This window comes from Perognathus longimembris, chromosome 7 (assembly GCF_023159225.1).
Source record: "Perognathus longimembris pacificus isolate PPM17 chromosome 7, ASM2315922v1, whole genome shotgun sequence".
NCBI classification, from domain to species: domain Eukaryota; kingdom Metazoa; phylum Chordata; class Mammalia; order Rodentia; family Heteromyidae; genus Perognathus; species Perognathus longimembris.
The window spans coordinates 25208797-25234372 of NC_063167.1; the positions used below are offsets into that span (position 1 = coordinate 25208797).

A 25576-nucleotide genomic window follows, 5' to 3' on the forward strand; every position below is an offset into this window, starting at 1 on the left:
CAAGTTCATTTTCCTCTATCAGATGTGCAGCTCATTGCAGTCAGGAGTCCCATCTTTCATTTCTGTCCCAGGCAGACAGCCCTGAGCGAGTGGTATGCAGTCAGAGGAGGAATCCTGCTCTTCCCCTTTGTCTACAGGTCTCTCCTCCAGGAGATACCACTGAGAAGATAGTGACAGCCACTTGTCCCTCCCTTCCTTCTTTCCTTCATTTATTCAATTAAAAAATTGTGTGAACCCCATTCACGTTCCAGGCACTGTGAAGTCAATTAGATCAGAGGTCAGAAAGCTTACACAAAGTGAACTCACTTTTTGAGGCCTGGATTTCTTTGCCTATACAATAGAGGTAACAACACCAGTTCCCAGTAGCCTTTGAATGATCAGAACCTGCTGGACAAACGTGGGTTCATATTCATGTTACTGCACTTAGCAGTCATTCTTTGTAGCTACCCAGGCAACCAGGGGAGGCCAGCAGTTTCCCAGGCCAGCAAGGAAGGGGCTCAAGCCTGTTAGTTCTGTCCCTTTCCTTTGTTTGTTCCAGGGCTTTGTCGGAGAGCAGATGAAAGTGGTTTATCATGGCCAAACCATGGGTGGGAAGAAGGAAAGGAAGGAGTGAAAAATGGGACTCTAAAGACAATTCTACAGGGAACTCTAATTCCTTAGCAGGCAACCCCCCCCCCCCCCTTGTCCTGGCTCTTCCAAGCTTTGTCCTTTTCTGAGCTCTCTTCCTCTTCCTGGCAGTGTGCTCAGAGTCCCTGGCCCAGTCCTGGAGCTTGGTTTCAGTAGCAAGAGAGAAGGAGAGGCTCTGGAAAGTGGGACAGAGTGAATTGTAGCTACATGCCACCAGCTCAGCTGCAGCTCTTTGAAAGCAAATCTGGGTCACATTAGCTGCAGGGATGGAAAATGACCACGTGGGCAAAATCTGCCATGCGGGTGACAGAAAAGACAGCCAATCTATCCTTTCTCTGAAGTTTAGGGTCCCTGTGGGATGGAAGCTGTCAGGGGAGGTGGTTGCTGTGTTGCAAGGTACAATGCTGGCCTTATCATCTTTCCTAGTGACTTTCAGGTGATGCAGAGTCTGCTCCGGAGGCAGGAATGCAGAAGAAGGACTGGTTACTGTGGGAACCGTGGAAGGCTGTCATTTCTCAGTCCCATGGGCTCAAAGATTAGATGTCCATAGAGGAGCTGTTGCTGCAGCAGGATCTAGGGCTGTACTTGTCTTTATTTCAGCTATCCTTCCCCTGGGAAGGACTGTGGACATACCGGAATGTAAGCATTACTAATCCATCATCACCAAGTGCTATACCCAGCTGAGGTCTATTCCTGTTAGCTCTAACTGGGACCTCCAGCTAGGCCTGGCCCTGTGACTGCTGGTTGCCACTGTCAGTTGAACCTGGCCAGCTTCCTGGTCTGTCGTGGCTCTCCTGTAGTGGGATAAAAGTGTACTACTGGCTGGAATCTTTGCCTGGACTGAGGATGCTGCTCCAAAGATGCTCTGGAGACCCTGTAATTAAAAAAAAAAAAAGTATCATGGGGAGGTGATTGATTGTGCCCCACCCCTGTCCTGAAAGTTACTAGGCATTTGCTTTGTGGTCAAGGGGAGGATTCTTCCTACAACCTTTCTGGATATGTCTCTGGGCATGCCCCTCCTTCTGATACCCTCACTTGCTCCTTTCCACAGTGGCTTACTCTTCTACTTATTCAGGCAGGAGAATTACTTCTTTGAGAGTCAGTTGGAGAAGCTGGGAATATGGATTAGTGGTAGAGTGCTTGCTTTGCATGCATGAAGCCCAAAGTTCAATTCCTCAGCACCACATAAACAGAAAAAGCTGGAAGTGGCGCTGTGGCTCAAGTGGTAGGGTGCTAGCCTTGAGCAAGAAGAAGCCAGGGACAGTGCTCAGGCCCTGAGTTCAAGCCCCAGGACTGGAGAGAGAGAGAGAGAGAGAGAGAGAGAGAGAGAGAGAGAGAGAGAGAGAGAGTGTCAGTCAACCAGAGTCATCATTGTTTGTTATTTATTTTTCTTTCTTTTCTTGTGCTTGTAATGGAGCTTGAATTCAGGGCCTGGGCATTCAAGGCTAATGCCCTACCATTTGAGTCACACCTCCACTTCCAGCTTTTTTGGTGGTTAATTTGAGATGAGTCTCCTGGACTTTCCTACCTGGGCTGGCTTTGAACCATGATCCTTGGATTTTAGCCTTCTGAGTAGTCAGGATTATGGGCATGAACAACTGGTATCTGGCTTGAAGTTCTTGTTTTATCACTTGTCACCCTGGAAAGTTGCTAATTTTACTGAGCCACACTTTCTCATAGTTAAAGTAGAACAAGAGAGCTGCTTCACTTGCAGAGTGGATTAAATGAGATTAGTGCAAGTCAGATAGTAGGCTTTATGTCTGGTATGCAGGAAGCCTTGATATGCATTAGCTATTCTTGACTATCATTCATTCACTCACTCACACTTCTCTTCCGTGGTTTATGAATGTGCTGATTTACTCTCTTGCTCATTCAGTGGTCACTGTTTGTTCACTTAAACAGTCATAGGGCTCCTTTGTTCTAGACTCTGACTGGGCTTTAGAGGCCAGCTCCTTCCTGCCTGTGAAGGAGTGATGCCCATAAACAAGAAAAGGAGAATTTTAAGGAGGTTCTGAGAGGCAAGGGCCTCCTGCTTCTGACCCTCTGCAGCTTAGAGCAATGACAACATTTGACCTGGCACTTGGAAAAAACAGGAATTTGCCAGGACCCCCTGAAAAGAGAGGGCACATCCCTCTTTCTTTTCTTGTTCTCCTTTCTTTGGCCACTGGAAAGAAGCAAAATGGAAAGAGAACAGCTGATGGGAGTTAGGAATTAGTGAATGAGGAGGCTGGTTGAGGAGTTATCTGTAGACTCAGTTCAGGAGCTCCTGAGAGTTCATGTCATCCAGAATCCCCTAGTAAGTAATAGATGAAAAGAAATTATTGTGTAGAATCCTAGATGCATGCTGGTCATTTTATATACACGACACCTAAGTCTCCCAGAACCCTGGGAAGTGGATGCTGTTCTCAACAAAATAGTTGCGGAATTTGTTAGGTTGTCTAGTTAGCAGTGATCTGGGATTCAACATTCCCCAGTGTACATAGCGCCCCCTGGAGCCTCATATGCACATTACACCTTCCAGAGTTGTTCAGTGCTGTGCTTCAGTTCCAGCAGACAGCAAAGCTGTTTGCACTTTTCAGATATGCACTGAAGTAGGGAGAGCAGTATTTTTTTTTTTTGTGGGTTGTGGGGCTTGTACTCTGGGCCAGTGCACTGTTCCTGAGGAATTCGGCTCAAAGCTGGTGCTCTACCATCTGAGCCATAGCTCCACTTCTGGTTTTCTGGTGGTTAATTGGAGATAAGAGTCTCACAGACTTCCCTGCCCATGCTGGCTTTGAACCACAATCCTCAGATCTCAGTCTCCTTAGTAGCTAGGATTACAGGCACGAGCCACCAGCACCTGGCAAGAACAGTATTTTAAATACCCCCCAACAAGAGTTATCTACCAATTGTGGCCAGTTTTATTTTATCCCTACTTCAATTCTTCCTCCCTTGTTATGTTAAAAAAAAAAAGTTCATCTGTGCATAGGTGGCTCAGGCCTGTAATCCTAGCTACTTGGGAGGCTAAGACTTGAGATTCAAAGCCAGCCCAGGCATGAAAGTCTGTGAGACTCATCTCCAGATAACTACTAAAAAGCCAGAAATGGTGCTATGGCTCAAAGTGGTAGAGCACTAGATAGCCTTGAGTAAAAATAAGCAAAGGGACAGTGCCCAGTCCCTGAATTCAAGCCCCAGGACCGGCACACATGCACAAAAAGTTCAGGTAATCAAACACTTTTGTTCTCCATGCCTTTTTTTGTTTTGTTTTGTTTTGTTTTAAGACAAGGTCTTGGGCTGGGAATATGGCCTAGTGGCAAGAGAGCTCGCCTCGTATACATGAAGCCCTGGGTTCGATTCTCCAGCACCACATATGTAGAAAACGGCCAGAAGTGGCACTGTGGCTCAAGTGGCAGAGTGGCAGAGTGCTAGCCTTGAGCAAAAAGAAGCCAGGGACAGTGCTCAGGCCCTGAGTCCAAGCCCCAGGACTGGCCAAAAAAAAAAAAAAAAAAAAAAAAAGACAAGGTCTTATTATGTATTTTAGGCAACACCATTTACTAGTTGGGGATCCTACAAAGTTACTAACTTCATTGAGCCTTTTTTGTTGCTAAAACAGAGGAGCATTGCTAGGTAGATCAAATGAGATTGCAGGAGTAAGATGCCTGGCCCTATGTCTGCTATACAGTTAGCCTTGAACTGTGATCCTTCTGCCTCTCAGTCTGTCTCAGAGGTGTTGGGATTGATTACAGGCATGTACCACCCCACCTGGTTCCTGCCTCATTTTAAAAAAATGTGTGTTTTTTGAGAGGGGTACTGGGGTTTGAACTCAGGGCCTCAAAGCAGGCTAAGCAGGTACTCTGCCACTGAGCCATGCCTCCAGTCCTGCCTCCCTTTTTAACCATTACACTGTTCTTTCCCTAGTAGTAAATATATTCGTTTGTCTGATTCAGAGTTCTCATTTAAAGACTGGAGTTAGTGTCAGTTGGCTCACTGCCCAGAAGCTTCTTGAGGGATTCTAGCTCTAGTGCTGAGCTCCAGGGACAACATGACACATCTAGTGTTGCTCAGCCAGTCCTCTGGTCCTTCCAGCTGAGGTTCATGCTCTGCTCCCAGAGCACAGAGCGAAGCTCACAGCATACTTGCTCTGCAACTGAAAGCTGAGTTTTCATGATGATTGTGGTTTGTTTCGCCTGTGACACTTCTAGCTTGTGGATCCTGGTACTGAACTAGGAGTCTGCTACTGTGATTGGGGAAAGTATCCCCAAGAAATAGATTTTAAAGATGCAGTTTCAAGAATCTGAAGTTAAGATTTTTGAAATCACGGAGGAAGGGAAATTTGTTCTTGTGAGGATCTTTTTGTCCCAGACCTGCCTTGAAGCTGGTGACTGTAATCTCACTGAGAACAATGGCCACCACCCTTTAGGGCTCTTGGGGCCTCAGGGATTTTGTGCTTAATTCCAGTCTGCCTATCTGACCCTTTAGAAGCTAAGGTGGTATTGGGAGGAGAGATGTTTCAAGTGGAAGGAAACTTCATAGGTAAATAGCAGGGAGCCTCCCTATGCCCCAAAGAATGTAAATTGACCGTGCTATTTAGTGGGAACCTCAGTGGCCCCCTACAGGATGAGACCCTCTTCTGTCCCAGAGTAGGAAGAGAGATTGGGTGTAGTTAAGTGAGGCTCCTGATAACCTGATCTCTCTCTCTCTCTCTCTCTCTTTCTCTCTCTCTCTCTCTCTCTCTCTCTCTCTCTCTCTCTCTCTCTCTCTCTCTCTCTCTCTCTCTCTCTCTCTCTCTCGTCATTCCTAGGTCTTGAACTCATGGTCTGGGCACAGTGTCCTTGAGTTGTTTTGCTCAAGGCTAGCCCTCTACCACTTTGAGTCACAGCTCCACTTCCGGTTTTCTGTAGTTAATTGGAGATGAGAGTCTCATAGACTCTTCTGCCCTGGCTGGCTTTGAACCATAATCATCAGATCTCAGCCTCCTAAGTAGCTAGGATTACAGGTGGGAGCCACCAATGCCTGGCTTAACCTGATTTCTTCAAGAAGGAAAATAGGAGTTGTACTCCCATACATAGAGCCTCGAGACTGGAGAGGGACCAGTAGCTTCTCTAACCACTACTGATTGTTCTGTTCCAAATGCAGGCTTTGTGCTTAGTATGTTACATGTTGTTTTAGACTCAATTATCAAAACAACCTTAGGGGGCAGATGTGCTACACTAGAGGAGATTGATACCTGCAGAGTTCTGTAGCCTGCTTGAGATCCCTAGCCAGTAAAGGCTCAAATTGGACCTGGCCTTTGCTCTGCCTAGGGAAACCCATTGCCTCTCCCATTATAAGGCACAGTAGGGTGATTACAGCTAACGTCTGTATTGTACTCAAGGTTCATCGAGTCTTCACACCCATTACTTCCACTGTGCCATATGAAGCAGTGGGTCATGTGGGATAGTTGCCTATCAGGAGTCCACCCTCTGTTCATCTTCCCCACAAAGGACAGGGGATTCTCTGGTTTTGGCTCTGACATGCCAGAGAAGGGAGATGATGAGACTTGGCCAGTTACTATGGTTACCCAGATGGCTGGGTAACCATTTTGAGGGTTGCTATAGTGACAGGCTGCCTGGTGGCAGGGATTTTGTCTTCTTGGGTGGCTGGCACCCCATGTAGTCTTCTTAAATTAGAGATGTTACACTTTCCTAACGGAAGGGGGCAGCATGAGAGTGGGCAAAGTCCGCTTGGGGCAAAGCTTAGGAAGGGTTTCCAGGAGCTAAGAAGCAGGGAACTTTGGCTGGAATTGGCTATAGCTTATGTCCAAGAGGCTGGAGAAGCTGGGCTTGAAGGCAGGACTGTTGCAACTGGAATTAGGCAATTATTTTTTTCCCCAAGTGGGGGCTAAAAGATAACACTAAGCAGCCTTTGCAGAGTCTGACACCAGCTACTGTGGGGAATGTAAAAGATACAGAGGCAGCCTACCCATGCAAGGAGGGATGGAGAAAACACACACCCCTTACTAGCAAGAGTTATTTATAAAACTTCAATTAGCACATGAAAAATAGTGCAGCATGAGCCAAGTGGGAAAAGTGCTGGGAGCAAGGCTCCTGAAGGCTGGAGAGGAGCACTAGCAGGAGGAATGATTTTGCACTCTTCTCTCTCTCTCTCTTTTTATTTTTTATTTTTGCCAGTCCTGGGCCTGAGCATTGTCCCTGGCTTCTCTTTGCTCAAGGCTAGCACTCTGCCATTTGAGCCACAGCGCCACTTCTGGCCGTGTTCTATATATGTGGTGCTGGGGAATCGAACCCAGGGCTTCATGTATATGAGTCAAACGCTCTTGCCACTAGGCCATATTCCCAGCCCCTCTTTTTCTCTTCTGTCTGCACAAGAAGTTCCATTGACTTGGGTTCTCAATTATCCCCTATCACCAGATCCAGCTTCTACCCCCAATCTCCATGCTTCAGGAGGCATTACCCGTGTAAATCTATTTGTCTGTCTGGCTATCTGCAGCACCAAGGAAGCAAATATTTATTGATCATCTAGTTAGGCTCTCTGATGAAGATGAAATAGATGTCTGTGCCTTCAAAGCCCTGAGGAACAGGGAGGCTGAGGAGACAGGCGTGCAGCCACTCACAGTACAGATTGTGGGAGCCCCAGAAATACAGGAAGGAAAGTGCAGTTGGGATTTTGAGAACCTTTTTTATTTGGGTTGATTAAAAATAATTTCATGTTGCAGATGCTGGTGGTTCACACCTATAATCATAGCTACTCTGGAGCCTGAGATCTAAGGATCCAGTTCAAAGTCAGCCTGGGCAGGAAAGTCCATGAGACTTTTATCTCCAATTAACACCCCCCCCCAAAAAAAAACCAACAACCTCTAAAAACAACAGCAACAACAACAACAAAAAACCCTGAAGTCACTGGGTGCTGGTGGCTCACACCTGTAATGCTAGTTATTCAGGAGGCTAAGATCTAAGGATCGTAGTTTGAATCCAGTCAGGGCAGCAAAATCCATGAGATTTTTTTTGTGTGTGTGTCTGCCAGTCCTTGGGCTTGAACTCAGGGCCTGGGCACTGTCCTTAAACTTCTTTTGCTTAAGGCTAGTGCTCTACCACTTGAGCCACAGTGCAACTTCCGGTTTTTCCTGTGTATATGGTACTGAGTAATCGAACCTGGGGCTTTATGCATGCCAAGCAAGCACTCTACCACTAAACCACATCCCAGCTCCATGAGTCGCTTATCTCCAATTAACTACCGGAAAACTGGAAATGGAACTGTGGCTTAAAGTGGTAGAGCACTAGCCTTGAGCACAAAAGCTTAGGGACAGTGTCCAGGCCCTGAGTTCAAGCCCCACAACAGACCCCCCCCACACACCCAAAAAAAAGAAAAGAAAAAAGGCTTGTAGTGGAACTGTATGGAACTCAAGTGTTAGAGTGCAAGCCTTGAGGGGGGAAAAAGGCTCAGGGACAGTACCCATGTTGAGTTCAAGACCTAGGGCAGGCACATAAAATGAAATAAAAATAACTTCATGGGGCTGGGGATATGGCCTAGTGGCAAGAGTGCTTGCTTCATATACATGAGACCCTGGGTTCAATTCCCCAGCACCACATATACAGAAAATGGCCAGAAGTGGCGCTATGGCTCAAGTGGCACAGTGCTAGCCTTGAGCAAAAAAAAAAAAAAAGACGCCAGGGACAGTGCTCAGGCCCTGAGTCCAAGCCCCAGGGCTGGCAAAAACAACAACAACAACAAAAAAAACAAAACTTCATGTTGGTTTTTCTTTGTGAACTTTTGAATAGAACTTCAAGAGATGGAGTTGGAGGAGGTAGTCCTTTCAAGCAAAGACTTGGGGTTTGATTATAGGGAAAGATGCTTTTTATGAGGGTATCATGGTGGATCAGCCTGAAAAGGAAAGTAGACATCAAAATATGGAGGACTTTGAATGCTAGGTTGTAGATAAAGTATTCTGTGAGTTACAAATCTTACTCTTGTGTGTATGTGTGCTCATGCATGCTTGACAGGGATTAAATCTAAGCCTTGTGCATTCTAAGGATTCATTCATTAACTATATTATCCCCAATCTACACTATCTTGTGGAATACTCTAGCTTAGTCAAAAGACACAGACAACTAAATATTTTGGGATCATCTGGTTCACTCATTTGTGCACTTAATCAACATTTTAAGCAAATATTTAATGAGTCCCATGTATATGCTAGGTTCTTTACCACATCTTAAGGGTCCCATAGTGAGAAAGACAGATAAGAGTGAGCTCTGGGCCTTACAGAGCTAAGGAGTTAGGAAGGATGAATAAGCTGAGTTACATAGCAAGACTTTGTCCACACCCTCAAAGAAAGGATGAAAGACACTGAACTATAATTTCAAATATCATGAATATTATAGAGGGGTGCAGGAAGACCCAAGGGACTAAGGAAGGGTTCCCTGCAGGAGTTTCCATGTGTGGAAGTGAGGCAAACTAAGAAAGGAGAGTGGCAAAGGGTTGTAGCCTGAGAGAGAAGCAGGAGGGAAGGCCCTGAGATGAGAGAGCACATTTGAGGGAATGGAAGCAGGCAGGGCTTTAGGGAGAAGGGTCATTGAACAGTAAGGAGAATCCAAGGGCTTTATTGCCTTGTGTTACCATACTCTACCACTAGATGTCCTCCTGAGTCCATGCCACCTCCTGTTTCTTCCATTGCCACCTCTTTAAAAACGCAACTGCAGGCTCTCACCCCTCAGGAGCAAAGGAAAATCATAGGCCAAAAGGAGAAAGCCTCAGACCTTCCCAGTTGTGTGGTCTGGCTATAAATGTAGACTCTGCTTGAAAAAACAAAATGAAACTTACCCTTGTGGACTTCCTTCTTCTTCCCATTACCCCTCCAGGCAGCTTTGTTCCTCCAGGCTTATAAAATTTTCTCAGCATAAAACAGGAACATCAGCCAAACATGTGGACTTCCCCCTTTCCATTTATTAGAAAAATACTTAACTCCTAACTCTCATGGAAGTATTTAAGTACAATTTTTGTCAAGAGAGCAGCTTGATTCTGAGAGGTATCCTAGCCACAACCCAAACCAAAACTTTTCTTCCTGGATTACTTTATTTATTGAGACAAGAGGAAGGGTGTCTCACTATATGTAGTCTAAGTTGGCTTTGAACTCAAGATTCTCTTGCCTCCGCTTCTTGGGTGCTGGGATTAAAGGTACACACCATTATTCCTGGCTTTACCCTATTTATTAATAGGAATTTCAATCTCTTTGCTTTCTCCTTCCAGATATCCAGGTCTTTAAGACAGCTGTAGTCACAGAGTAGACTCAATTCTTTCCTATTCCTGCTATTTATTCAGCTTTGGCAGGTTCTTGAAGAACCTGCTCATATACTGATGCTTGTACCAGACCCCAGAGAGAGATGGAGGGTTTTTTTTTCTACTGGCTGCAGTGAAAATGAGGCAGCAGATGTCTATAGGGGATGAGGGTGGAGGCGTGTGTATATTGTGCATTTGTGTATTTGTGTCTAGGCCTTTTTAGCCCTACTGGTATAAAATAATCTAGGAAATGCAGTGACTCATCACTGATCAAGAGCCTCAGAGTTAGCATTCTGTGTTCTCTGCTGTTTATGAAAAATGTGCTTGGGCCATCAATCACCAACTTCTTCATCCTGCATTCTCTGCTAAAAAGAAAAACTCTTTCATTTACTTAAAAATGAACCTCAAAGGTATCTAACCCCCCCCCCTTTTTTTTGGTACTGAGGTTTGAATTCAGAGCCTTGTGTTGCTAGGCAGGTTCTCTTCCACTTGAGTCATGCCTCCGGCCATTTTTTGCTTTAGTTGTTTGTTTTTTTCCAGATGGGGTTTCATGGCTTTTTATCCCCCATAAGTGGGCCTGAGACCTTAATTTTCTTACTTATAACTCCAAGAAGCCGGGATTTCAAAGGTGTACACCACCATGCCTGGCACCTTATTTCCTTTCTTTTCTTAGACTGAACTCATTTTCAGCTGATGCCAAACTGTGAACTAGGGTTTTTCCCCCTAAGCACTGAGGATTAAATGAGAAAGAAATAAACATTTGTCCAAGGATCTTTCCTGTCCTTCTTCAGGCTTACCCTTATGATGTTGGGCAGTCTCAGCAAAACTTGATGAGGGAAGATATGATTAATGACTTGCTCACCCAATTTCTGGTTGTGGTGTGATGTGGAAACCTATTACTGAGCCTATTAATGCAAAGCCTCATTTGTTTTTCTTGTTATTAATGTGCTGAGCATTGATTGACCAAATATTTGGCAGTAATCAGTAAGTACTAAGATACAGTCTCTGCCCTGGGGTTAAGGAGCTCCTCCTTCAAAATTCTGAGAATGAGCCCAAATCCCAATTTTGGCTGCTCAGTGTTACAGGAAAAATTTCCCCCCACTTGATCATGTGCCCAAGTGAAATTAGCCACTCTAAACTTCTAGCCACAACCACTTCCCCAATCCCCTGAAAAAAAAACACCTAGTTAATATGGGAGGATAGAGGTCGACTAAGCCAAATACAGGCTAAAAACATCACCTACATATGTCACACTTCTTCATTCACTGCTTTTGATCTCAGCACAGTCTGTGAATATTGCCATATCCAGTGATATACAAGTGAGTGAAGGATCCAATGAAGCTGGGAACTCCTCCACCAGAAAAAAAATCCCTGACCATATGATTAGTTTTCTCTCCTCACTCTTTCCCTTCCCTGGTGATGGAGAATAATTGGCTTCCTTCTTTCTGCCCTGACCAGTTAAGCTCCAGAATCCTTTCTTTGTTTCCTAACAAGTCCTGGTTCAGTCTCAGGTTCCTCTATTTCTCTCCTTTGATCCAAGTCCGTCTGTTCAGATGGCTGTCACAGTTTAGTGATCCTGTTGGTTCTATCCCCTGTAGATTTATGTCCTCCTGTCTCTCTCATTGGCCCCACGGGACAGTCACAATCCTGTTTTCACCTCCCTCCCGGTTGTCATTTTCAGGCTCTGCTCCCTGGCCTGGTTTCCTTCTTGCTTAGGGGTCTTGTCCCCACAGCTTCGGGTTCCGTGTCTGCTGTCGGTGGACGACCCTTTGTTCTGGGACTCTTTGTGGAGTTCCCTCCGGCTTCACACCGCAGTCCCGTCTGGATCTCGCACCCCAAGCTCCCTCTTGTCCTGGCGTCGCCCCGGTTCTAGCTGTGGCCCCGGGAGGCCAGGCATCTGCAGGCTCCCCCGGTCCGCCTTCCCCCAGGGTTTCTCTGGGCTCTCCTCCAGCAGCCGCCCGGGCCCTGCGCGGCTTTTCCCCAACGAGAGGGGGCTCCCCGCCTTTGTCCCAGCGCGGGGTGGAGGTCAGCTCAGCCAGGGTGGCTGCCGCCCACCGGGCCGCGTCTCCCGGCCCCTGCGGCCCGCCCTGCCTTTCATCCCGAGGCGCCGGGGGGGCCTCCTACCGGCGGGCCTCGCGCCGGGGCCGGCCTCCCGCTTTCCCGGGCCCGGGGCCGGGCGGTGGTCGGCAGCCCGCGGGGACACCCCCTCGGGGCCCAGCCGGGGGGCCGAGGGGCGCGCGGGGCGGCGAGGGCGGCGGAGGCGGCGGGCCGAGGGGCGGGGAACCGGCCGGGCCTGGCGCTCCTGACAGGAGGAGCCGCCGCCGCCGCGCCGGGGCGGGCTGAGGGAGGAGCGGAGCCGAGGGGTGGGGAGGCGGAAACGCCGGCCGGGACCGGCGGAGCGCGAGCGGGCTGAGAGGAGCGGAGCCGGGCCGGGAGGGAGCCGAGAGCCAGAGCCAGCGAGAGCCAGGGTGCCGCCGCCGCCTCACAAAGGCCGAGCCTGGGGCCGCCGCCGCCGCCGCCTCCTCAGCCTCCTCAGCCTCAGCGCGCGGGCCTGGAACCGGCGCCCCCCCCGGGGCCCGGGGCGGCGAGCGCGGCGCGGGCGGCCATGGCCGGCTACGTGCCGGGTCAGCAGCCGGCCAACCGCAGCCAGGAGAAGGAGTTCGTGCAGGCGTACGAGGATGTGCTGGAGCGCTACAAAGGTAAGGCCCGGCCCGGAACCGGCCGGAGCCCGAGGCCCGCGGACGGGCGGGCGCGGCGGCCTGAGCTGCCCGGCTCGGCGGGCGGCAGGTGGGGCGATGCGGCGGTGGCGGCGGGCGGGGTCGCGCCCACCCCGCGCCCCGCCGTGGAGCCGCTTTTATTTACGGACCCGACCTGGGAAATCGTCTTCTCGCGGCGGCCGGCGCCTGCGGATCGCCCTATTTATTCACCGGCTCCGGCTGGAAGCAAGGCGAGACGCCGGGGTGGCCGGGGAGAGCCCCGCTGTTGTGGGGACGGAGGAGGAGTTGGGCGCGAGGGCTAGCCACCCGTTCTGGGGTCGTCCAGATCGGGACCCCCTGCGTGCCCGCCCCGGGTCCTTCGCTCGCCCGCTTTTGTCTCCTAGGACTCGCGTGCAAGCCAGGATGGTGAAGTCGTGGGGGGCGAGTGTGCAGGGTTGTGTGTGTGTGTGTGTGTGTGTGTGTGTAGCAACTCTCCCCTCCCCTTCATCTTCACCCCCCCCCCCCCCCAATCCTGGAGGTCTGTGCCTGATCAGGGCCAGGGTCGATTTCTTTCTGCCCCTCAGAAATCATGATTGGTCTCGGAGCTCGGATTTCAGCCCCTGGAGGCGGTCTTGAGAAGCAGTTGTGCGAGTTAATGCCTAATCGGATCCTTGGGTGTAGGCAGAGAAAGTTTGACAGGCCAGAGGGCTTGAGGGCTGCCAGTTCCTAAACTGCTGTGGGTGCCCTGGAGTGGAACTCCAGCATGGAGACTGGTCCTGGGAACTCCCCTTCCCCTTTGATCTTTAGCCTTCCAGCCTGGGATTTTTGCTCTGGGCGGCAGTCTAGTTGTGCTTACCACTGGGGTGGAGATTTTCCCGGAAACTCCATAGGTAGCACTTTTCTCCTGTTTTATTTTAGCTCTGGCCCTTGTGACTAGCCTTGCGTTTCTTTTCATAAGGAGGGGAAACTTCAGCCCTTTGACTGGGTCCAGCTTACTTGTTTACGACACCTACCCAGTGAAGGGAAACTAATGAAAAAGCTGTAAAGCCTCTCCCCTCCCTCCCCTTTTCTTTTCTTGTGGCATTGGTGGCTTGGGAAATGCAGCAGGGAAAAAAAATAGATGAAATGTTAAAATGGATCTGCTAGGGATTCTGGCTTGTTCCCTTCTGCACCAGCTCCTGTAAGCTGTCCAGATTTTCCTGCCTGCAGCAAGTTTTCTGTCAACCCCCTGTGGTCTTTCTTTTTAAGAAATGTGGTTCATTTCAGAGCACAAAGAGGTTAGATTGTGCTGTTGAACTTCATTGAAAAAATACTGCTCAGTGAATGGTTCCATTAAGTTTCTTTTGCTGGCTTTGAGAGGGAGGAGACATTGGGGCTGTCCCTGGCCATGACTGGTTTGAAAACCAGCAAAATTCAAACAAAAAAATAGATGAAGGAATCTCAGAACCTCTCTGAATCAGATTGTGGTGGCCTCCAGCTGAAAGGAAGTTGGACTCCCACCAGTTGAGACCTGGAAAAAAAGGGGAAGTAGGGCTTGTTCCCCCAGAGGCCGCTGGTGTTCTGTCCTCTTTAGCTGTCTCACTTACTTTGGCTTTCCTCTGGAGTTTGATCAGGTGTATAGGAATTTGATTATTTCCAGATACAGCCCCTTTGCTGGAGGGGAGGAATGGTTGGCTGAAGTCAATAGGTTTGAGCTGTAGGAGGGGGTTGTGCAGTGTGCTTTCTGCTAGGGGCGGCACAGTCTCCCCTCATTGCACCAATCTCACCGGGAAGTCAGAGTGCCTTTGTTACTCTGCTGTATGGAATTCCTGCATTTTCCCGACTTTGAAATCCTCTTACTGCCTTAATTGGAGCACTGTTTGCCTAAGCCTGGGAATGTGCTGTAATCTATTAGAGTGACTTGGGTAGGTAGTTTGTGAGGGATAATGCCAAGAATTAGTTTCAGAGAGATGGGGGGGGGGTAGATATTAATGATGATTCGTAGATATAAATAGATATTAATTAATGATTGGGTGGCCTCCAAATTACTTGGTTCTCTATCGCTCTCCTACTAATTTGTAGTCACTCCACTCTACAAAGTAAAGGGGAGTTTTCATACACAGAAGGGCTCTGGTTTTCAGCTGGAAAAGCTGCCCCTGGGAGGGGCAAGGTGAGATAACTCGTGTATTCATGCTGTGAAAGGGAGCCGAGCTATGGATATTGCAGCTGCATTAGGGATGGTTGTCAGGCATGGATTTTTTGAAACTGTACTTGGCAACTGTTTCCCTGTGTATTGGTAGTGAGCATGGTCCTGGCAGGATGAGATGATTCAGCATGGACATAAATGCTCTTCCTCATTTCCTAAATACCCCCAAAGGCTCTTTCAGCTAGATGTCCAGTAAACAGGAGGCATTAGATGATAATTGGGGACCCTAACATTTCACAATGGGCAACAATCAAGAGAACCAGGGTGTATCCTTCATCAAGGATGAACTCTGTATTGGTTGTGACTTGGTGTTAGGCATGGAAGATGCTAGAATTATGAATGAGATCTGGTTCCTGTTCTTGGTATTCACATGTAGCAAAGGAAAGATGTATGTGAACAAGTAGATATGTATAAAATATTGTAGAGAAAAGAGGAGGGGAGAGTATCTCTATGGGGTTCCTTGAGAGGCTTAAATTTTTTTTTTTTTTTTTTTTTATTTTGAGATGAGTTCTTGCTATGTAGCTCAGGCTGGCCTCAAACTCAAGATCTTCCTAATTCCCCCTCCCCTCCTGGGATCCCCTACTAGGTATGCATCACTATATTTGGCTTAGTTTGTTGTTCTTGCTGTTGAATTATTTTTCTTTTTTTCTTTCCTTTTTTCCTTCCCTCTGTCCCCTTCCTCCTCCTCCCTTCCTTCCTCCCTCCCTCCCTCTCTCCATCTCTCTTTGTGTCTCTTCCTTCAACTCCTACAAACTTAGCTAGTATTTACCACTGAGTTATACCCAGCCCTACTGGGAGATTTGACAAAGGAAGTGGCACTTGAGAGCTTTTAGGGATGAACAGGATTTAGCCAGATAAAAGAGAGTGGGGTGTAGGGGGAAAACAGAGGGCATGAGTGCCTGCCTCGGATACACGAGGCCCTGGGTTCGATTCCCCAGCACCACATATACAGAAAACGGCCAGAAGTGGCGCTGTGGCTCAAGTGGCAGAGTGCTAGCCTTGAGCGGGAAGAAGCCAGGGACAGTGCTCAGGCCCTGAGTCCAAGGCCCAGGACTGGCCAAAAAAAAAAAAAAAAAAAAGAAAACAGAGGGCATAAACAGCGCATGCAGTATGTTTAAGAGAGATAAGTAATTGGATGTGACTGAAGAGTTTTGGTGGGAGAGCCTAAGGTCCTGCTTGTAAAGAATCCTTCACAGCTTCTTTACATGGGCCATGGGAGAGTCACTGAATGCCAGTTTTATTAATCATGGAATTGTATCCTGTGGTGGATACTCACATTGCTGCCTGGACACTTTCCTGAACCAATGTGCTTATGGAATGTAATGATCAGAAGGTTGCTGACTGAATATGAAAATGAAAGATGGACCATTTTAATGAATATTTCATCTAAATGACAGTAAAGTTTTTGTCTCTGGATTTCCTCTTTGGTGTTCTTAAAGATGCCAAAGGAAACTAAAAAGAAGAGAGAGGTAGAACTAGGATCTGCTTCCTTTCATAACATATATTACAAAAGGAGGCCACATAGGACCAAGTTTAGTTTAGATTTTGGAGAAGAGGTTTAAAAACACAATCTGGAAAAAAAATAACACAGTCTGGGCCCATGATGGTTGGTTAAGCAGAAAGAAAAATAACATACATTGGTTTAGACAGAATTAAGTTTTCTGTTTTCACAAAACTTTGAAGGTTAAAGAATCTTAACATGCCAGAGAACATTCACATTTCATCACTGGTTATGTTGACTATCTGGTGCTTATAAACTTCAGGGTTTGAGCCCAATGCCTATGTCTCATACCTGTAATCATCTCTACCCAAAAGGCTGAGATCTGAGGATCTCAGTTCAACATTAGCTGAAGCAGGAAAGTCCGTGAGGCCCTTATCTCCAATGAACTACCAGGAAGCCAGAAGTGGATCTGTGACCCAAGTGGTAGAGTGTCAGCCGTGAGTGAAAAAAGCTAAGGGGCAGCATCTAGGCCCTAAGTTTAAATTAAGCTCCACTACCAGCACACATACACATGCACTCATACAACTTTTCAGGATCCTTGGTAGATGCTATGAATATGTAAAACTAGTTAGAACTGATGTTTATAATACCAAAGGAAAGAACTTACAAAACAGTACACTAAGAATTAATTATGTACCGTCTATATATTAATACATACAACTAACTAGGCAGTTTGACAGTAGTAAAAAGGTTACTAAAGCTGGGCACTGGTGGCTCATGCCTATAATACTAGCTATTCAGGAGCTGAGATCTGAGGACCATGGTTCAAGGCCAGCCTAGGCAGGAAAGTCCAGGAGACCCTTATCTCCAATTAAACAGCAAAAATCCAGAAGGGGAGCTGTAGCTCAAGTGATAGAATGCTAGCCTTGAGCAAAAAAGCTCGAGTTCAAGCCCTAGGACCAGCAACTCCTTTCCTTCTCACTTTGCTACTAAAGCAAAACTAGATTTCTTCAATCTTGGGTTCCAGTCTTGGTCCTTAGGAAGCTTGCTTAACTTAAGCTTAATGTGGTGGTACAAACCTGTAATCTCAGCTGCCTGGGAGGTAGAAGTAAAAGAATCAAGGTTAGAGGACAACCCAGGCAAAAAAAGTTACTGAGACCTCTCAAAAAACAAGCTAGGTAATCCTAGCTATGCAGGAGGCTGAAGTATGAAGATCACAGTCATAGGCTAGCCTCAGGGGTGTAGCTCAGGTAGTGGCATTCTTACATACAAGGCCTTGAGTTCTGACTCTGGTACGGGGGGGATAAAAAAAGGAAGGTTGCTTAACCTCTCTGATCTTCAGGTTTTTCATCTGTTAAAATAGACATGATGCCTGTAATCCTAGCTACTCAAGAACCTGAGATTTAAGGAACAAGGTTTGAAACCAGCCCAGGCCAGAAAGTCTATGAGACTCTTTATCTCCAATTAACTACCAAGAAGGCCAGAAGTGGAGCTGTGGCTCAAGTGGTAGAATGCTAGTCTTGAGCAAAAAAGCTAAGGTACAGTACCTGGTCCCTGAATTCAAGCCTCCAGGACAGGCATATATATACACACAAAAAGAAATGATGAGCCAAATGCTGGTGGCTCACACCTGTAATTCTAGTTATTCAGGAAGCTGACATCCAGAGGACTGAGCTTTGAAGCTAGTTCAGCCAGAAAAGTCCTTGAAACTCCATCTCCCAAATAACCAGCAAAAAGCCAGGCCAGAGGTATGGCTCCAGTGGTAGAGTGCCCTCTGAGCAAGCTCGCCCATCAAGCTGGAAACCCTGAGTTCAGACCCTGGAGCCAGCAAGAGAAAAAGTGGGGGAGGGATGCCAGTGAAAAGGAGGAAGAGTGAGCAAATGCAGTCAGTATATTCAATGTACATTATATAAAAATTGAACTATGTAACTTGAGAGTAAGGATGGGAAGGCGGGAAATGGGTGACAGTGATCACCCGATTTAACAGAATCGAAGCCTCTTTGTACAATTACTTAATAAAAAATAAGGATAATAATGCTAACTTCTGGAGATCCACAAGTATATAAATTATATAAATAAGGTATTAGGCTATTATTATTGAAAACATCTTTTTTATGTATATAATGCTTTATATTTGATATTTTGCAAAGCTGTTTCATGTTCATTATCTTATTTGAGCTTTATGATATTATACAGATAACCGAATAAAAGCATACAAGATTAAATTTTCTTGTTTATTTACAATGTTTCGGACTTCTTGATGAAGGTTCCACATTGTATCACAGAGGGAAGTTTTACAATGAGAGCATTGACGTAGGTTAAGTGAGATAATTTCTGAAAATGTCATTGGATTGTAATTGTTAGTAATATGGTTAACTTTTAGTTTCAGGAGTACAGGCATACTCTTGAAGTGGCTTACATTTCTACATCTCTGAACTGTGAAGACTTCTTCCTCTTATTATACAGGAAATTCCATGGTATATACATTATTGAACCTTCTGTATAACTGTGATGTAGCGTAAAGTGATGAGATTTTGCTAACAGTGTTTAGGAAATATAGACTGAGGACATGGGGTTGTTTAAGCATGATATAATGCTCTGAGGAAACTTCTTGGTTAAATGTGACTCAGTTTTGAAGTTCCTTTTAGAACAAAGTCCTAGAGTTGGAGTGGATTCCTTCTAGACAGAACAGTAGGGTAATTGCTACTTCTGGACATGGACACTATTAATTCAGAAACTGAGTCAAGCCCATCTGCTGGGAAATCACAAGCTTTGGCCACATCATGCTGCTGAAATAATAAAATGTGTGCATGTACTAACTGCTTTTGGAGCTTCTGCCTTGTCTTGGACTTGCTTGGCAAGTGATATAATACAAGCCAGGGAAATGCATCAACGAGGTCTGTTATCCTGGTAGTTTTCAGTGCCATGTCCAGGAGTTAGAGATCTTGCTGGGAAGAATACTTCACAGTGTGTATCTGGAGATAAGATAGAAATATCCTAAAATAAAAAGTCCTGGCCCTTTCAGCTTCTCATAATTTATTATATACATTGAATTTGATTACTGATATTAAGTTTCTTTTCTTTCTTTCTTTCTTTTTTTTTTGGATGGGAGGATGTTAGGAGGGTGCTAGGGATTGAAGTTAGGGTCTCCTGGATACCATGAAACTGTTTTACCTTTGAAACCCTACCTTCTCTTCTTCTTCTTCTTCTTCTTTTTTTTTTTTTTTTTTTTTGAGATAGGATTTCCTGGTGTAGCCATGGCTGGCCTGGAAAGTCATAACCACTTGCCTCCCAAGTGCTAGGATTACAGGTGTACTGTGCTATGCCAGCCTTCTCTCATAGTTTGGTTGGAGTTGAGACTTCTTTTGTATAGATTTTGCCGGGGGGGTGGTGGTGAAGGGGAGTTAACTGATTTCCTGGCCAAGAAGAGCCATTTCTGGCCTATTAGCTTGGCTTATAGTATGTTGGAATGTTTATTCCAAACTTGTAGTTTCTGGGCTGAATTATAATGACACTCTGATTCTTTGTTTCCACCTGTGAAGGATTTGACTTGCCCTGGGTACCCAGCTGCCCCCGCTATTATTGCTCTACTCCAACTGGACTGGCCATAGCATACTTATCCTCCTTCTCATTCCTGATTTTGTGCCTGCCTTTATGTCTTCTGGAATGCCTTTCCCTTTCTGATTATTCAAGTCTCATTTCTCTAGTATTAAAGCTAACACATCCGGCTTTCTCTGATTAAATGTCTTCCTTCTCTCATCTCTCTCACAATATTTACTTAACAGTTTGGTTCCATTGTATACTGTTAAAGGAGGCTTGTATTGTCTCACACCTGCTAGAAGTGTTTCTTTAATGACACAATGCTTTTCCAGTATAAGGAAAATATAGAGCCTTTCTAAAAAGTTGAAGTACAGGGGATGGGATTCAGGATTTCACACTTTTTGCCTAGGCTGGTCTCCTAGGTAGTTCACCTTAGATGTGAACCACCACTCCCAGGTTATTTGTTGATAACTTTTGCCTCAGCCTTTTGCCTGTGATCCTTCCATTCTCTGTCTCTGAAGTAGCTAGGATTACAGGCATGAGCCTGCAGAATCCAGCTTGAGACGTTTACTTACTTAATTACTGTTATTATTATTATTATTATTATTTTTGGCCAGTCCTGGGCCTTGGACTCAGGGCCCGAGCACTGTCCCTGGCTTCTTTTTGCTCAAGGCTAGCACTCAGCCACTTGAGTCACAGGACCACTTCTGGCCATTTTCTATATATGTGGTTCTGGGGAATTGAACCTAGGGCTTAATGTATACGAGGCAAGCATTCTTGCCACTAGGCCATATTCCCAACTCAATTAATTAATTTTTTGAGGTAGAGTCTATGTAGTCAAGGCTGCCCTCAAATTCATTGGGTTTGTATTTGTCCTCCTGCCCCAAACTTTCCAGTGCTAGATTACAGGCATGTACCACCATGCCTGGCTGAGTAGGGGATTTTTACTTCTCTTGGGTATTCTGTTGATTAGTAGGGAATTTCCTTTCAAGAGAAATGTTTTCACTTATATTTAATTTTTTCTTTTCATTTTATAGAAGTAATATGCTTACTTGTAACAAATCACAAGAGTATAGAGAATTTCACATACTGTTTATATGTGTGTGTGTGTCGTTGGGATGAAGAGGAAGATAGATGTGCTCAGAGATAGCTGTGCTGGGAGAGAACAGAGAATTCAAGGACAGACCCTTTGGGTCTGAGAATTTGTTCTAGCTATGTAAAATTGTATTACAGTGTAAATATGTGTTCCTAGCACAGGCACGTGCATTCTGTACTCTAAATCACTTTCTTCTGCATGAGCATGTATCAGTCATCAGGGATGATTTGGCTAGTCGCCTAAGACTAGTTAATTAATTGGTCAGTAATCATCCTTCTTTTGGGCAAGGGCTTTGCCAGCTGTGTTGCACATTTCTATAGTGATTGTTGTTCAGGAAAGGTAAACATAATTCCTTTATTTTTATTTTTATTTTTAGTTCAGATGTTTTTCAATCCGCAGAAACATGCTGGATTGAGACACATAGGAAATGATTTTCTTTGGCTGTGCCTTTTAAGTCAGTCAACAGTAATGAATACGCCCACAGTGCACTATACTTTGGTAGTACCTGGGTGCTCATGGCTCATGCCTGTAATCCTAGCTACTTGGGAAGCTGAGATGTGAAGATCATGGTTTGGAGCCAGCTCCTTAGGCAGGAAAGTCCATGAGACTCTTATCTTCAATTAAACACCAAAAAGCTGGAAGTGGAACTGTGTCTCAAGTGATAGAGTGCTAGTTTTAACACAAAAGGTCAGGGATCAAGCCAAGCCCCAGGACTGGTACTTTTGAAGTAAGTAGTACTGGGAAGATGAATGGGTTACTTAGAAGTATAGTGAGAATGATATTAGGATTAGGGATAGAAGAGGAAGGTCCTGAAATCAGTGTAAAGAAACCCGTGTTTCATACAATGGGCAGGGATATTGGGCAGAAGATGGATGGAGCCAGCACGGGAGTAGTCATGAGGTTAGGTTAAGAGATGAATGATTACGAGAAGGTGGTGGGGCTGGGAATATGGCCTAGTGGTAAAGTGCTTGCATCGTATACATGAAGCCTTGTGTTCGATTCCTCAGCACTGCATATATGGAAAAAAGCCGGAAGTGGCGCTGTGGCTCAAGTTGGCAGAGTGCTAGCCTTGAGCAAAAAGAAGCCAGGGACAGTGCTCACGCCCTGAGTCCAAGCCCTAGTACTGGTAAACAAACAAACAAACAAAGAGTCTCAAGAGGTAGAGTGCTAGCCTTGAGCAAAAAGAAGTCAGGGACAGTGCTCAGGCCCTGAGTCCACGCCCCAGGACTGGCAACAAAAACAAAACAAATAAAAAAAAAAAGAGAGAGAGAAGGTGATATATTTGAGACAAAATAGAATTCTTTTCCTTCTTGTATAAAAGGGTGTTTTTTTTTTTTACTTTTAATATTTAATTCTTTTTTTTTTTTTTTTTCTGTCTGTCCAGGGGCTTGAACTCAGGGCCTGGATGCTGTTTCTGAGCCTGTTTGTGCTCAAGGCCTCTTGAGCCACAACATTATTAGTTTATTGGAGATAAAAGTCGCATGGACTTTCCTGCCAAGGCTGGCTTCAAACCACCATCCTCAGATCTCAGCCTCCTGAGTAGGATTACTGGCATGGGCCATCAATGCCCAGCAGGATTTAACTCTTCAAATTGTAAGATAAGATAGGGCTGTGCATTTGAGCCTATGACTAAAGATCATGTTCTTTGTCTTCTCATCTAAATTAGCAAGTGCGGAGTGCCCCAGGACACCAATTCTACCCATTGCTTATGTGCTTCTAGCAAGCAAGAATTGCACAAGAAATCTCCCAAATCCCCTCTGAAATCTTCACTTGTATCTTCATTTACTGATCTCTCCTTGTCAGGGGCTTTGTTTGGAGGATCCATTTGTATACTTAATTATTAAACATCTATTGAATTTAGACTCTGAAGCAGAGAGTAGGCAAATTGTTAAGGAAACCAAAATACTATCCTTGCATCTCTGATCTTACAGCTGAATGGGAGAAACACATTAGCAAACTGACAGACATTACCTGTTGTAGGGATTGCTGTGCTGTAGATAAATGCTGGCTATAGTAGTAATAAGGGGGTACCCACTACAGCCAAGGCAAGGAAGGCCAAAGAAGGCTTCTAAGAGGAAATGAAAGCCTGGGCTGTTACCTGAAGGATTTGAGACTCTTTGGGCAAAAATATGGGTAAGGGGCATTCTGGGCAGTGTGAACAGAAGTATGGGAATGAAAGAGCTTGATTGTAGAGCCCAAGTGAGGCTGGCATTTAAGATGAGAGGGAAGAAGAAATGTTGTGAGGTAGGAGAAGTAGGTTGTGAGGTAGGAGAAGTAGGCAGGCCTAAAGTATTGACTGGATTTTTATACCTTACTGTATAGTGTGGACTTTTTTCTAGATACTTTTGGTAGCATTAAAGGCTTTTAGGCAAGATGACTATGGTTAGGTTTACATTTTAGGACTACTTCCTCTCTGGGAGCAGTGTGAAGTGGGTGGGCAAGAATGGTGACAGGCCAAATAGGAGACACATAAAGTAATTGAGGCAGGGAGTGATGAGTTTAAAGTCTGTTTAAAGGCTGAAAAAGTAGAAGAGTGGCAAGTGAAACTGTGCAGGGGTAAAATCACTTGTTAGATGACTAGCTGGATGTGTGATGTATGATGAAGAGAGGGAAGAACCTAGGATGACTTGCAGGCTCTGGGTTGGGTGTCTGTGGGTGGGTGGTATCATGAACTAAAATAGGGACTATGGGAGGGGGAAGGTTATTTCCAGAGGAATGGCAGCCACAAGATTGCAGAAACTTCTGAGTTCAGTGAGGCTGTGTTGAGGTTTCAAGGGATGCTGGGGAGTCCTGACGTAGGCGACAGGTGCTGGAGAGTGGGAGCTCATGAGCCTTGTGAAGGAGGCAGAAGTCAGCTTATTGAATCAAAGCCATAGTGGTAAGGAAGGTTACTTCAGGAGTAGGTATAGAATGAGAAAAAATTGAGTATAAAAACTTGGGAATCTTCAAGGGGAGGGTGATTTAAGATGATGAGGAAGAGTGTCCTTGGAAGGAAATTATGTGTAGGGAAAAGGAATGGCCAGAGAAGTTGGAGCAGTGGGAGTGACATGAGTTTGTAGGAGAAAGGTGTGGTGGGGAAGGTGTCTCATCATGTCAGAATATGCTGAGGTCAAGCCAGATGTGGATTTTAGGTGTCAAATCTAGAGGTCACTTTAGGAAGAAGTTTCTCATTTTTGTTAAAGGAAAGTTGTGGGACGTGCTGAAGCAGAGTCAGTGAGCTTTGAAACTGGACTTTGGAAGAACAGAAAGGAGGAAGGTCTCATAGAAAGGCAGATGTAGTGTGGAAGGAGTTGTGATAATTGTAACTTAATGAACACACTTACCATGTTGAAGTGTTGTTAGGAAAGAGCTAGTAGAGATGAGATATAATAAAATTCAAAGAAAGGATAGTACATGAAACACAGGATCAGAGGCAAAAGATACATGACTTTGAGAAAGGTCAGAGTGAAGAAGAAGGCAAGAATGAAAGCGGCTGAGTCAGTCTGCTAGAGGCATAGGAACTTGAGAGAATTTCTCCTGATACTCTTATTTTCTCTGAAATAGTGGCAGAAGTCATCTGCTGAGAGGAGAAAGAAGTGTGTGTGTGTGTGTGTGTGTGTGTGTGTGTGTGTGTGTGTGTGAATGTGAGTGTGTGTGTATTCCTTCTCTTTAGACCCAAAGGACTTAATAACCTATGTGAAGATGATCAGGGAGACAAGTGAATTGATCTAAGAACAGTTTTCTAGTACAGGTTTGATACAAGAGTAAGTAAGGGGCCAATGCTCGTGGTTCACACCTATATACCTAGCTACTTAGGAGGTTAAGATATGAGGATCCAGGATTGAAGCCAGCAAAGCAAGAAAGTCCACCAGACTTTTACCCTTCCCTCCGCCCCTGGCCCCATTAACCAGCCAAAATCTGGAAGTGGAGATATGGGTCTTGTGGCTCAAGTGGTAGGGTGCCTGTCTTGAGTGAAAAAAGCTAAGGCACCCAGGCTTTGAGTTCAGGTTCCAGTACTCTCTCTCTCTCTCTTCTCTCTCTCTCTCTCTCTCTCTCTCTCACACACACACACACACACACAGAGAAAGAAAAGAAAAGAAAAGAAAAAGGTCATTGTAGTTTTCCTAAAAATATAGCATCTCCTTGATAATCCATAGTTTGTATGATTCTCTAGATGGCTTGTACTTTTTAGTTCTAGCAAAATTGTTTGCTCCTTCAGGAAGAAACCATGTATGATTTTAACAAGTTCTGAGCAGAAACTAATTATATATTTGTTAATTTAATTGGACTTATATGGGCAGGAACATCCATCATCCTTCTCCTCCTTACTGCTAGGGATCAAAACCAGGGCTGCACATGCTATACCACTGGCAATCCTAGCCCCTGAGAGGAGCACCTAGACTTTTGACAGAGAAAGAATCTCTCCATACCTGTGTTCTTTTCTTTTTCTTTTTTTTTTGCCAGTCCTGGGGCTTGAACTCTGGGCCTGAGCACTGTCCCTGGCTTCTTTTTGCTCAACGCTACCACTTGGGGCTTTATGCATGCTAGGTAAGCACTCTACCACTAGGCCACATTCCCAGCCCTTCCATATCACTTTCTGATATGAAGAATAGAATATTCTTTTATTTGAGAGTGAATTCCAGCCCTATGTTCCACACAGACCCCATAGGCTACTCTTCCCCAGTAGTTGGGTTTAGAAACACTTGTGGGCTTTGCTTTCCCATGAAGATTACAGGATTAGAATACCCCTGTTCTGT

At 45.6% G+C, this 25576-nt stretch overlaps 1 protein-coding gene across 6 annotated transcripts in view; it reads left to right on the forward strand.

The window, feature by feature from the left end:
- Macf1 (microtubule actin crosslinking factor 1) overlaps positions 1-25576 on the forward strand; it is a 357403-nt gene that overhangs the window by 7033 nt on the left and 324794 nt on the right. Inside the window, exon 1 of one of the 6 annotated variants that reach the window (XM_048350960.1) lies at positions 12313-12581. The exons of the other annotated variants lie outside the window; for them this stretch is intronic. Within the exon in view, the coding sequence (XP_048206917.1) occupies positions 12488-12581 (94 nt within the window). The 5' untranslated portion in view covers positions 12313-12487. Of the gene's footprint in view, positions 1-12312; positions 12582-25576 lie in introns of those variants that run through there. 6 annotated transcript variants of the gene reach the window in all.